Source organism: Chelmon rostratus, chromosome 20, assembly GCF_017976325.1.
Source record: "Chelmon rostratus isolate fCheRos1 chromosome 20, fCheRos1.pri, whole genome shotgun sequence".
NCBI lineage: Eukaryota > Metazoa > Chordata > Actinopteri > Chaetodontiformes > Chaetodontidae > Chelmon > Chelmon rostratus.
The window spans coordinates 2,628,378-2,641,872 of NC_055677.1; the positions used below are offsets into that span (position 1 = coordinate 2,628,378).

General features: G+C 41.5%; 1 protein-coding gene across 1 annotated transcript; it reads left to right on the top strand.

Moving 5' to 3' along the window:
* Positions 1-167: 167 nt before the first annotated feature.
* Positions 168-13,476, top strand: cip2a (cellular inhibitor of PP2A). Its single transcript, XM_041961594.1, has 22 exons — positions 168-234; positions 477-579; positions 1,327-1,474; positions 2,111-2,223; positions 2,548-2,642; positions 2,749-2,845; positions 3,530-3,652; positions 4,094-4,239; positions 4,348-4,423; positions 4,877-5,116; positions 6,562-6,724; positions 6,804-6,951; positions 7,947-8,046; positions 8,168-8,286; positions 9,195-9,372; positions 9,662-9,736; positions 10,621-10,731; positions 11,187-11,383; positions 11,892-12,005; positions 12,096-12,178; positions 12,270-12,409; positions 12,967-13,476. The coding sequence occupies exons 2-22, from the start codon at positions 478-480 to the stop codon at positions 13,111-13,113; spliced, it is 2,715 nt and encodes a 904-aa protein (XP_041817528.1). The 5' UTR covers positions 168-234; position 477; the 3' UTR covers positions 13,114-13,476.
* Positions 13,477-13,495: the final 19 nt, after the last annotated feature.

Here is a 13,495-nt window from a genome sequence, read left to right on the forward strand (position 1 = left end):
TCAACCTTTGTATGTTGTTTGATTCACATATGTCATATACGTAATAATAGACGGTATTCGTTTACATTGTAAAGGAATCAAAATAACCTCGATCGATGTTTATTAAACATGGGATTCACCCCCCTTCTCGCACATGGTCCGTTCCTTTCCCATTCGAAGCTCAGCGCGGGAGGAAGTAGCTGTCGTGTAGCCGGTTGTTGTTGATGTTTCTTGAAGAAGGAAAAGACACCGCAGGTACTCTGCAACAAACAAGCACGAAAATATTTCATGTAATCGTTTAAAATAAATGCGCAACGCTCAAATGTAAAGTCAATTTTGAATTAGTTTGTTTAATTTGCTGTTGTCGTGAAACCTAAGCTCGTTAGCTAGTGTTAGCTGCTGAGAGGCTCAAGATGGACGTTGTAAAACGGTAGCGTTAGTTGCTTTGGCTAATGTGTTGTCTCAGTATTATAACCTCAATAGTTTCGTTCTGACAGGATGGACATGACCACGTGTTTGAAGTCTCTGTTACTGGCTATCCAGCAGTACAGAGCAGGCAGGACAGCGCAGAACGCAGCGCAGCTACAGAAACAAGTGGAGGTGAGCTGTGCTGCTCCCTTTGTGACAGGTTTGCTTTCAGAGTCGAGTATCTCAAGGAGGCTGTCCAAACGATGCACATCGTCTTGTAATATATTGGCATCAAGTATGTTTACAGGGATTTTACAATATAACTACATACAAAAATATACAAACAAAAGTGTCTGTTTTCCTTATTTCAGTTTATGAAATGTAGTGCACTCTATTATATGGATGAGTCACCCCTGCCCTAGGCTTTGACATCATAGTGAAATATGACAATGTCAACATGCGTATTACTTGTCCAGGTATATGCAGTATAAACGCTGCCATCTGATGACTATCAGTATGATTATATAGATGAATTATAGAGCTTACTGCATAAGCCTTATTAGTTCCTTTATTGACTTCACTGTCCTAACCACAAGAATTTCATGGATTAAAGGTGCAAGCTGAATAGCTACACAAATTAAAATTTGTCATTACAACTAGTGTGAGCATGAGATGAGGTGTACAGGTACAGAGTGAATGGCTTAAAACCAAAATGGGAATCTGTTTTAGCCTTTTGATTACAAGACAAAATATTGGTTTGGACATTGTATATTTACATTGAAGGTTGTTTGTAATGTTCTGTACCATTCCTGTTTAAATTTACACCTGTACAACATTCAGTCTCATGCAACATATGCATGCTGTGTGTGTGTGTGTGTGTGTGTGTGTGTGTGTGTGTGTGTGTGTGTGTGTGTGTGTGTGTGTGTGTGTTGTTTGCAGGAAGTTTCAGGTCTCAGATGTGACCAGCTGCTGTCCTCAGGCCAGCTTCTGCCCAATGAGTGTGTGAGTGGGCTGGTGGAGCTGGCTGGAAACCCAAATACCAGCCTGACCCTGACAAGCTCCATCATCTCTCTGCTGGCACAGCTAGGTACGCTGCACCTGTGTACATACCAGATACATATATCTCCTTCTGTACCGCACATGCAGTTTGTCATGTGGACACCACACAGGAACCGGAGCTAGTGACAGTTTTTTGACTTGGCAATTTGGTAGCTTGTGTTCCAGTAAACTTTTGGGGAATGTTCCAGACTCAGACAGGTATCAGGTAGGTTTCACATACACGCAAATAGGATGTCATGCATCAATCAAAACGACCCTTGCTCTGCTGCTTGGTTAAAGGTCATACATTTCTAAAAAACATCAAATTAGCCAGTTCATAACAAAGAATTGTATCTCTCCTTTTCTTTGAGAGTATGTTTGTGATGCAACTAGATTACATACAAATACATGCAGTGTCACTGAGTCATAAAAAAGTAGAGTTGTATCTTGGTACCTACCTTGCCGTGAAGGATGTTAGCACAGCTCCTTACTCTCCCTGTGTAGTGATGCTTTAGAAAGATCACTGCCATGCTTTAATAGGACAGTGTGACAGCAGAAAGCAGCAGTGTCAGGATTTAATCGCAGGTCAGTGAGTGTGTGATTCCTGAGGCAGAAATCTGAACTGCCAGCTCTTTCTGACATGAAGTCTTTCTTCCCCCCCCCACCTGCATGCTCACTCCTTCAGCCTGTGATGATAACAGTCGAGAGATTCTTCACAGCAGCTACAACCTCACCAGCACCCTGGCCTCTGTCATCCACTGCCACAGCGCCACACCAGGAGAACCCCTGGTACTGCAGGTAAGTCCATCACTAGTTGTTTTCCCCTGTGGGTCAGCATGTGACTAGTGCTGCAACTAACGGCTACTTTGGTAGTCAAAAAAAATCTATCGATTACTGAAAGGAATAATCGGCTATTCGGATTATGAATCTCACAATTGCTCAGCAGTCCTTATTTAGCTATCAACTTCTAAATTTAGCTAAAAAAACCTGTTTTAGGCACAGGAGATTTAGAAAGTCAGAAACACGTTTCCCAGCCGTAAATCTTTCAGTCTTACAATCTTTGAATCTGTCAATTCAGTGATAGATCATTTGTTGGAATAATGTCTCGTACGTATCACTCAGTGTTTGCAGGTGCTGCAGAAACTGACTTACAACACTCGCATCTTCCAGTCTACAAACTACATCCATGAGCTCATCGCTTTTCTCGTGACCAACATGTAAGAACCACGTCTCACACCTCCCATCTCCCAGCGATGAAGCTGAAGACCTGCTGTGTTTTTCTGACATTCGATTAACCATTTTACTTTGGGTTTTGTGCCACAGCCAGTCTCACAATGACGAGCTCATCATGCCATGCCTCGGCCTCATGGCCAACCTGTGTCGTGACAACCACTCAATGCAGAGTCACATCAGGTCTCTGGTGAGTGTGCTGAATACAGTTAGTTACACAGGATGTCTGGGCATGAGGGCGAGATCGAACATCCGTGGTTTTAATAGTGTTTTATTTAAGCAGCATCACAGGTTCACAGAACTCGGGCTGCCACTTGGCCAGGACGCCCTTGGAAAAGAGATTTTTAATGTCAATGGGCCAATTTTCCTGGTCAAATAAAGGTTTAATAAATAAAAAAAAAACGCATCTGCCAAACTCTGAAATGTAGTCTTGAAACAGTACTTGATTAACTGATTAGTCCGTCAGTTTTAGTGATTGATTAAAGAAAATAAGATTTCGCCGAATTTCTTGTGTGACAGTGAAGGGAATATTTCTGGTTTTTAACTGTTGATCGGATGAAACAAGACATTTATTAATGACACCCAAAAGTCTGAAAATGTGATTGAGAAATTCAGGAATAAAAGACTGAAACATGTTTATCAAAGCATTTTTTCAAACCTGAACTGGAACAGTGTTGATGACCTGTAAAGGTATTTCCACTTTGGAACAGTTACATGAAAAAGTAATAAAATAAACGTGTTGTAGAATGGAGTATTAGTAGAAGTAAAGTAAGCAGGCGATTTGTTTTCTTCATTTATCTTTCTTTTTTTAAAAACTGTTTTATATTAAGCCTCACCCGGGTTTGTTGTGTAACATGTGTCTGTATTCTTGCAGGACAATGTGAAACCGTTCTATCGTACTCTGATCAGCTTTCTGGCTCACAACAGTCTGACGGTGGTGGTCTTCACGTTGTCCATACTGGCCAGCCTCACTCTGAATGAGAAGGTTGGAGAGAAGGTAGGTGGGAAACACTCACATTTGAAACCAGCTGGTGGCTGAAAAAAAATCTGTTTCTGCATCTTTCTCTCAAAAAATCTTAAGAGTATATATTTTAATTTCGGAAATATTAGATTTATTTCATATGTCTTGAAATGTTGTTCCTTTATTTGGAGTCAGTCAACAGTACACAGCATCTACAGTATCTGTGCTGTCAGCAGCACCGTTGAGATCAACCTGTCAAACTTGATCTCTGACTCACACTCAAAATTTTCTCACGTCTTTTTTTGTCTGTTTCGTTTCTGAATATGTGTTGTTTATTTTTTTTTTATCTCAAACAGCACATGTACTGATCTGTTCTCTCTTTCTGTTTGTTCCTCGTTTCACTTCACTTTGTATTTCAACTGTGAACATACATTATCTCTCCATCTCTTCTTTGTATTTGTGTGTTTTTTCCTTCAGCTCTTCGATGCAAAGAACATCCATCAGACTTTCCAGCTTGTGTTCAACATCATCGTGAACGGCAACGGTACTCTGACACGAGAATACTCTGTTGACCTTTTGGTTGACCTGTTGAAGAACCCTAAGATAGCAGATTACCTCACTAGGTACATACACACATGCGTACGGACACTTCTCTGGCACGTTTGACCTCAGTGTTTGCCTCAAGGTGCTGTGACTGTGGACTAAGATGAAAACCATTTTTCCATTTCAAGGTATCAGCACTTCTCAGCATGTGTGTCTCAGGTTTTAGGACTGTTGCAATCAAAAGACCCGGACTCTGCAGCAAAGGTAAGACGGGAGAAACTGGACAACATTTGCACACATTATTCTGTATTTCTGTATGTAACTGTCTGACTCTACAGGCAGAGAAACCAATACAGGTGTCAGAAGTAGGTCCGTGTGTTTGATGGTGAAAATGTTATATGATGCACCAGACTGTGTCTTTTAATGTGCTGCACTGTGATGACTGGCCTTTTCTGGCAAAAGCATTTTATTTTATTTATTTATTATTAAAAATTAGATAGAAGACAGAAGTGCAGTGACAGGAATTAAGACAGGGGAAGGAGTGACTAAAGTCTGCAGCCAGATTCAAACCAAAGATGATTCAAAGATGATGTTGTTTCAGCAAAAATAAGTAAGAATTTAAACCATCAAGCGCTGAATGCTTTCCCGCTTAGTCTTATTTATTTTGAGGTATTACTGAAAAACCCTCCTTCTTCTTGATCTGTGTGTTGTTGGCAGGTGTTAGAGCTTCTCCTGGCCATGTGCAGTGTCTCAGGGCTGCGTTCGCTGCTGTGCGAGGTGGTTTTCAGACCAGCGGGACCCAAACTCAGAGCAGCGGGCTGCAGACAGGGGACGGGACTGGATGCCGGACGCAAAGCGGAGTCTGGGCTTGCCCTGGTGCAGTGGCTGAGTTCGCCTGTGGACGGCGCTGAATCCTGCTCGCTTCAGGCCCTGCAGCTGTTGAATGAGCTGCTGGAGGTACGGCAGACACTGACAGACTTCTCAGAGGTTTGAGGAAGCTGGTGTGGAGCAGCAGCACAGTGTAGACGTCTGACCAAAATCTAAAAAGATTCTCAGGTGCAGATTAGGTACATCTGTGAGTCCTGCCAGGTCAGTTTCCAGACTGATGTCTGAATCACTGGCAGTTAGCTTAAAACAGTGAGTCAGTCCTGATATTTCTGCTGTAAAGCCAACAACAGTTTTCAGTGCAGCTCTGAATTTGGGTCAATCCAGATTAAAATACAAGCGTAAAAACTCAAAATTAGGATCAAGCACACTGTGTGTATGTTGTGTGTTTTGCATTGCACTGTGCACTAGTTTTAGTTTGTATGACCTCGGGTGAAAATGGCAACATTACAGCAGCTGTATGCTGATTTAATCCATTTCAGCAGTTTTTTTTTTTAATTTATTTTTATGGGCTTTGACCTCATGTTCACAGATCAAACCACCTGAATCTGAACAAGGCTGGGTGTTGTTGACTATTCTGACCAGACCAGACCTGTGTTATGCCCGGCCTAGGGGTACCTGAACGTAACCGGAAGGTGCCATCCTTCACTGGTCTCACACAGTCACACCAAGCGCGTTAATTAATAGTTTTATTTATGACAATAGTTACTTTTTTTCTGTGACACAGAAATGAACAAAACAAATCCGAAATAATGTGTAAATTAATTTAGGAGTGAGACCTACGCCAAAAAAACAAACAAAACCATGCTATACTTTTAGGGAGTTTACCACTTTCCTATGCAAATAAAAAGATCGAAATGAAACACAAATTCTAACCTCCCTGTCTAACAAAAACAGGAGAAAAACTGGTTGAACACAAAGTCGTGGCTCACTCAATTTGCCCAATACACTGTATAACTTAGACAAAGGAAAACGCCGGTTCGATCGGTGTGTGCGCGTTGACTCGGCAAAGAATGGCTCCGCCCATCTGACCCACTCTGCCCCCTGGGTGACATCCTCCTCCGCTTTATGAAAGATGTTCCTCCTATGTCCGCCAATCCGATTTGGGGTATGGCGCAGCAACGTTTGCATATCAAGTAGGTACTTAAAAGGAAGCACACACAGAGCGAACAGGGAAAACACACAGCTACATAGAACTATTTACAACCACAGTTGTAACACCTGACTTGACAGTTTTTGACACTGACTCGTATTGAATTTCAATATTCAATTTTACTCTTTACTTGTCCTTGTGGAAAACTTTCTCCTTCCGTCTTCTGCTTCTCTGCTTTTATTTTTGTGTGGTATAAGTGCAGTCCGTATTTGACCATGTTTCTGTTCTAAGTCGAGCTTTTAACCAGCCCATCGTGATGTCGCTGTCGGTCTAATAGGCTCAGGGAAGGCTGTATTTGTAGCTGCTAACTTTTTACTCACTACTTCCTTTTCCTTTTCACGTGTTCTTCTTGGTCTGTGTCCAGGAGGCGCTGGGGGCAGAGAGTGTGTCTGACTGCGTGCTGAGCTTCATAGAAATGTTGCTTCCAGTCCTGCTAGGGCTACTGCAGGGCCCCGATCCTGCACAGGGAGACGCTCACATAAGAAAACACTGCCGCCGCATCACACATGTCACCAGTCTGCTGCTGAATATCCTTCACCTGACTGTGTCGCTCTGCTGTTGGTGTATTTTAGTGTTCTGCTCATTTCCAAGCCTTAACTCCTCCACTCATGTGCGCTGAGGACTCCACCAGACCTGTAGTGTCCCGTCAGGTGAGCGCTCAGCTCTGCCTCTCGCAGGTTGAAGCTCTCCTCTCCTGTTGTCATGGCAACAGCCCCCTCAGCTGCCCCCCTCCTGGCTCTGACTGCGATCTAACGTGAGTGACCAGCTGTCATTCTGATTAAAAAGGTGGTTTGGACGATGTGAAAAAGTATTTTCCTGATGTCACTTCGTGTGTCTTTTTACTGCAACTTTGTCGAACTACTAATTATTATCTAATACTGAACAGAAAAATGTTATTTAATAGTTAATATTTACATGTTTATATACCGCCGATAATAGAGGCATAATAACACACCAGCTGCGGTGATAGTAGACGAGATTCATTGCAATTTTTTAAAAATATATATTTAATATTACAATAATATTAAATATTCAAAATTTAATGAATACCAATGAATTTGATGTAAAAAAAAGATTGCATTATTTTTTATCAAATTCTCTGCGGAAGAGCCTCCATATGCAGCTCCATCACAGCATGTAAAACATGTCTGATGAAGGCTAATGTCATGTTCAGGCAGTGCTCCTCCTTGTTTACGATGCTTGACCAGAAAACAACAAAGCTTTTTCATTTTTTTCCAACAATTTTTTAATAATCTAATTTTAAAAAATGTGTTTGTCATCTGTGCAGCTACATGTTTTTGTTTAAATATTGAGGTTTTGATGAGAGGTCTTCCTCAGACCACGCATTGTGTTCAACAGATCGTTCCTTATTTACTTTTTTCTTCGTTATTGTCGTAAAAACACACCTGTTTGTTTTTTCTTAATTTCGTTGTACAGTCTAAGGTGAAATATTTAAAATCTCTTCGTAGAAAAAGTCAAATGATTAAACCAACAGTGTATAAGATTTATAAAATTAGCTCTACAGCAGCCGGCTCCATCATTAGAATGCTGCTGAGTTACTGGATCAATAATAATAATCCAGTCATATAATTAAGAAGAAAAGTTCTCACTATGGAGCCAAAATGAGCGTCATCAGTGTTACATTAATGTTGAAGTTAATTTTACCTGAAAAACTTTAAATGCAGGATTTGATGACTTGATTGCAGCCTCAGTTCACACAGTTACAGGTGTGTGTGCTGTGTGTCTCAGTCAGGTGTGTGCAGAAGCGCTGCTGAGGACTCTGGAGCTAATGAGCAAACTGAGGCAGCAGGTGAAGGACATGGAGACCAGCTTCTATAGGATTTTACAGGTACACACACCCACCCACCCACACACACACACACACCCTCATCAGCTTTCACCCACTGTGCTTCATCTTTTCCTCTCCCTCCTGTTCTACCTGCTCTTCTCTCTCGGTCTCGGCCTTTCAGGACCAGCGGATCGTGACCCCCATCTCTCTGGCCCTGACATCCCACCACAGAGAGCGTGTGCAGATTGGACTCTCCCTGTTGTTTGAAGCCACCCCCCTCCCAGACTTCCCCTCGCTGGTGTGAGTCACATGGTGTGAAACAGCATGTTCATATTTAGCCACAGTATGCATGTACTGTCCTCCTCTGCTTCATGCTGCCACTGTTAACAGTGTGTCACTGATCTGCAACCGAACCCCAAAACAAATTGTTGCTTTGGCACGATCACAGCGTGACTGAGGGTCCCAAACTGGACGTCCCATCCAAAAGAAATCCAAGGGTTTACGAAACCATTACATTTATAAGAAAGAAAAATGAATATTTCCATTAAACAGAATGTTCACAAAAGGAAAAATCACTGTTTGAACTGCTCCTAATTTATGTTCATATCATATATCAGATAGTTAACACATCTCTCACACACACACACACACACACACATCACGACAGAATCTAAAGTGGCTTCGTTGTCTTTCTTTCTCAACATGTCAGCATGTGGCAGATGATCATTTTAGAGTCAGCAGACTGATTTATCATTTTGCCAGATTAAAGCAACCGTTTTATTCATGTTTTCTTACCTCGAAAATGTTTCAAAGAGTTGATTTACAGTTGACATCATGATTCCTAAGCTGGTGTTTCAGTGCAGCCTGAGAGTCGGTCACTATCATTCTGTGTCCTTCAGGATCAGCAGTACACTAAATACATTGCTGAGCTTAAAGGAAAATTGTGTCCCTTGACAACTTTTGTCTTACTTCAATAGTTTTGGCCATTGTGTCCGTCCCTTTCATCACATCGTGTGACATGTGGTGACACAGTGACTCAAACTAAAGCCATATTTTTTAATTTATCTGTTGTAAATCCAAATGATTGTGAGATGAGTGAAAGGTTCACGGTAAGTTGTTTGGATAATGTTGTTTGCTTGCTGAAGCTTCTTTTCGACAAAGTCGCTGCCAATTTCCTGCTTTCAATTAATCAAACCATATTTGTTAAGTCTGGGAGAAAGTATCGCTGCCAACAACGCCTATCGCCAGAGGGAGGCTGAGCTGTCCGTCAAACGTGTTGCGGTGCAGGAAGTCCCGCCTTCCAGCATACTGGACTGCTCCAATGGTTCCAGTGGTCCCAGTAGGAGTGTCCACAGTCTGGCTGAGAAGATACAGAATGGCTTGGAGGTATGTGTGTATGTGTGTTTGGAGGAAGGATGCATCGATACTGGACTGGCTCTTAGTTTCTGTTCTGACATTTTGACTTCTGTTTGATATTTTAGCTTCTTCCATTGTTGCACTTACTGACACTTTAGACCTTTTTGTAAAAAAGCATAATTTAAATGCCTGCAATGTTTTAAAGAATGTAAAAATAAGAGGAAAAACATCAACCTTTGACTGAACAACTGTAAGCATCTGCAGCAGTTTGTGTGAGTGTGAAATCCATTTTTCACTGACATCATGTTGTCGTTTATAGCTACAGGAACACGTTAAGAACTCACACGTGTCTGAGATCATCGACGTTTACGAACAGAAGATCTCAGCGTTTGCGGTGAGTACGCTTGTCAGGCGAAGGAGGAGAATTTACTGCGAGATGTTAGCTTGTCAGGCAGGTAGCTGGGAGGATATTTGTGCTTTTTAAAATGTGAGTGTTGTGATTGAAGGACAAATAACTTTCCTGCTTTGTTTAAGTTTTGCCATAAATTCTGCCTTCAGATCAGTTTATTATTTGAAGCTGATGTTGAGTTTTTGTCTGTGGTAATTTTTGAAGCTGCTGTTTCTGCTCCTGCATAAGATTTTGTGTTTCTGTGATGCTGTAAGTGCATTTTTTGTGCTCTGTTTTGTGTCCTCTTTGTTTCATACATGCAGAAACAAATATTATGACTGTAGACTTTGAGTCATCACCTTTTTGACACCATCAGCAAAAACCAGTGGTGGAAAGTACATTATTATGTACAGTACATTTACTCAAGTACTGTACTTAAGTTGAGTTCTGAGTTATTTGTTCTTTACTTCAGTGTTTAAATGTTACGCTAGTTTCTACTTGCATTTCACTACATTTCAGGCAAATATGATATAAAATATAAATGCTTTTTACTTTAATACATTTATGAGGTACCACGCAACAGTATAAAAAATTGTAAAAGTATCTCTACTGTAGCCAGCTACAGTATTATTTTTACTTAAGTAAGATTTTGAATGCAGGAGTTTTACTTGTATTGTGATATTTCTACTTGCTTTAACTAAAAGATCTTAATAATTATCTCAAAACGTGAACATTAAAGGATCACAGAGGTGAGATGTGTTGTAGGACAGAGGCATTCAATTGCATTAGATTGTCAGAGGGTTTCCAGTAACTTTAACTTTTTCTGTTTGACCAGAAACGTTCTCAGTTCAAGTGTTGTTTAATTTAAAGATGTTGTGTCTCCCCGTCAGTCGAAGGAGAATCGACTGCAGGACTTGTTGGAGGCAAAGGCTCTGGCTCTTTCTCAGGCCGACCGTCTCATCGCTCAGTTTCGATTCCAACGAGCTCAAGCTGAGGCTGAGGTCACACACACACACACACACACACACACACACAGAGCAAAAACACCCAACAGTTACTGTTACCAGCCTCTTAAAATTTTCTCCTCTTACGTCATTGTAAACTGAATATACTTGGATTTTTGAATGACAAAACAGAATATTTGAAAACATCAAATTGGACATTGGAAACTGCAGTTTTTCATAGTTTTCTGACATTAATCTAAAAAAATAATAATAATAATTGAGAAAATAATGCCCAACTCAATTGATAATGAAAATAATAATAATATTGCAGCCAACTGTAGGCACAGCTTGACAGCAGTCTTATGTTCCTTAATACAACTTAAGAATTATCATTACAAGTGCTCATTATTTTTACTATGACATATAAACCGCAGGTCAGGTGGTCCCATCATCCACAGGCTAACGTTCCCCATTGCCGACATTTATTTCCTGACCCGGGTCTCTGTGTGCAGGCCTGTAAGCTGGGCTCTCTGCTGAAGGAGTCGGAGCGACGCCGCGAGGACCTGCAGGGCGAGCTGAGCGGTCAGGTGCTGGAGGTGGAGCGCTCCAAGGCCGACATGGAGGAGCTGCTGCAGCACAACGCCAGGCTGCAGCAGGACTCAGAGGAACACCAGGCCCTCAAAGGAGCCTACAACACCCTGCTCAACAGGTCAGAGGCCGACAGGCAGACACAACAGACTCATATGAATGAAAAGTCTTTAACATGCTGAGTTCAGCTCCCTCAACGAAGACCTTAAATGTATTGTAAAGTATTTTAAATCTCTTCAGTATTTTTTTACATTAATTAGCTACAGTAGCTAGTTAGCAAAAGCTCCATCCATTACTGGCTCTTATCTCATTCCAGCTCATGCTAATTGATTAATTATGTTACAAGGAATTACTGTATATAAATTACTGTTACTTATAATTATATACAGCAGTTATATACAGTGCTTACAAAAGAATATGTAAATGTCTTTAAGTTCATACTCTTTGTAAATAATTGTCGGCACTATTGTCCCGACCAGGTTTCCATCATTTAGATATGAATGTGAAAAAGATTATTTCATTGTATTCATGTGGTATTAAATTTCTGAGGCTTCTGCATCGCGTGCGGGCAGGTTTACTGGGGTGTGCAGTCTTCTTTTAGGTGTGTAACAGGTCGATTCCCTGTGCAGGTTCAACGAGAGCGAGCGGCTGCTGAAGGAGCTGCAGGCGGCTCACATCTCGCTCACCAAACAGAACGACGCTCTGAGGAAGAGCAGCGAAGCACTGCAACTGCAGAACGAAAAGTAATCCACGCACACATCACTCAGCCGTGTTATTTATCTCTGCACCATCAGTCAGCAGCACCCTCTCTGAACTCTCTCTGTGTTGGTCAGGATGGCGTCAGTGTTGGAGGAGAGAGAGGCGGAGGTCACATCCCTCCATTCGGATCTGCAGCAGAAGAACAGTGACATCGCAGGTTGGTCTCACATCAGGATCAGTGTGTTTGTTAAACCTGCGTCTGCATAGTCCGACCTGCTTCAGTAAACGCTTCGCCTTGTTCCCGTCAGCTCTGCAGGGTGAACTGAGGGCTGAGGAGGAGAAGCTGCAGGAAAAGGACCGTGAGAGGAGAGACCTGGAGGAGACGGTGGACGTGTTGAGGAAGGAACTGAACAAGACGGAGCAGGCCAGGAAGGATGCCAGCATCAAGGTGCTTCTTTGCTTACGTGGCGCATCAGAAGTCCTATAAAACTGACATCTGCTATCGTCGCGTTATGAGTGTGTGACAAACTTTGAACTTCTGCTCTTGAACAAATTTGTGGCTCATATTTTCAGCGGTCTTTAACTTGTTATTTGATGCCATCGATCAAAAAAATGTTGTAATAGAGTCAATATACAAGAGGAAACACCAAAGTTTAAATAAATTCTGTCAGACCTGAGTGGTTCAAACTTTTGTCAAACCTTAAGTTTGCTTTGAAGCATTTGTTTCGATCGCAGTGAACTTAATCCACTCTTTATAATTTCCTTTTTTTCTGCGCTGACAATTGTTCAGTGGTGGAATTATTCAAATCCTTTCCTTAACTGTGGTTCATGTTCAGAACAAAGTTCCTTCAGATTTGGGACTTAAATGACAACTTTGTTCTTACATGAAATATGTATTTTCACATGTTCACTGTCTCAGGTGTAAATATTCAGGTAAGTCTGTACATGATGTTGAAGAATCCTGCGGAGATTTGAAGCTGAACCTGCGATGTTTCCTGTTCGCAGGCGTCGTCTCTGGAGCTGCAGAAGAGTCAGCTGGAGGCGAAGCTGAAGCAGAAGGAGGACGAGCTGAACAAACACTCTGCGATGATCTCCATGATCCACAGCCTCAGCAGCAGGAAGATCAAGTGTGACGTCGACCTGTCGCTCTGAGGGACGATGCGCTAAAATGGTCGACGAATAAAAACTTTATGGACATTGATTTTAATTTTTAAACTCACAAGTTTTTTTTAATCTTTCACGTAATAAAACATCATTAATAAAATATACCAAATTAAACTTATGTTTTTAAAGTCAGTTTTAGGAGAGTGAAATCCTTGTATGTGTCATGTATGTGTTTTTGTTTGATAAATAAATGATGGATCTCTAGTTCGTCCAGATAAAACGTGTGAGTGTGCCTTGGGTAACGAGTCGTAGCTGATACAATGCATTTTTGGAGCTAACATGCTAACTGGAGCGACACGTGTCACAGATTGTACTTCAGTGCAGTACTTGAGTAAATACACTTGCTTTCCACCACTGCTTTTTACTTGTT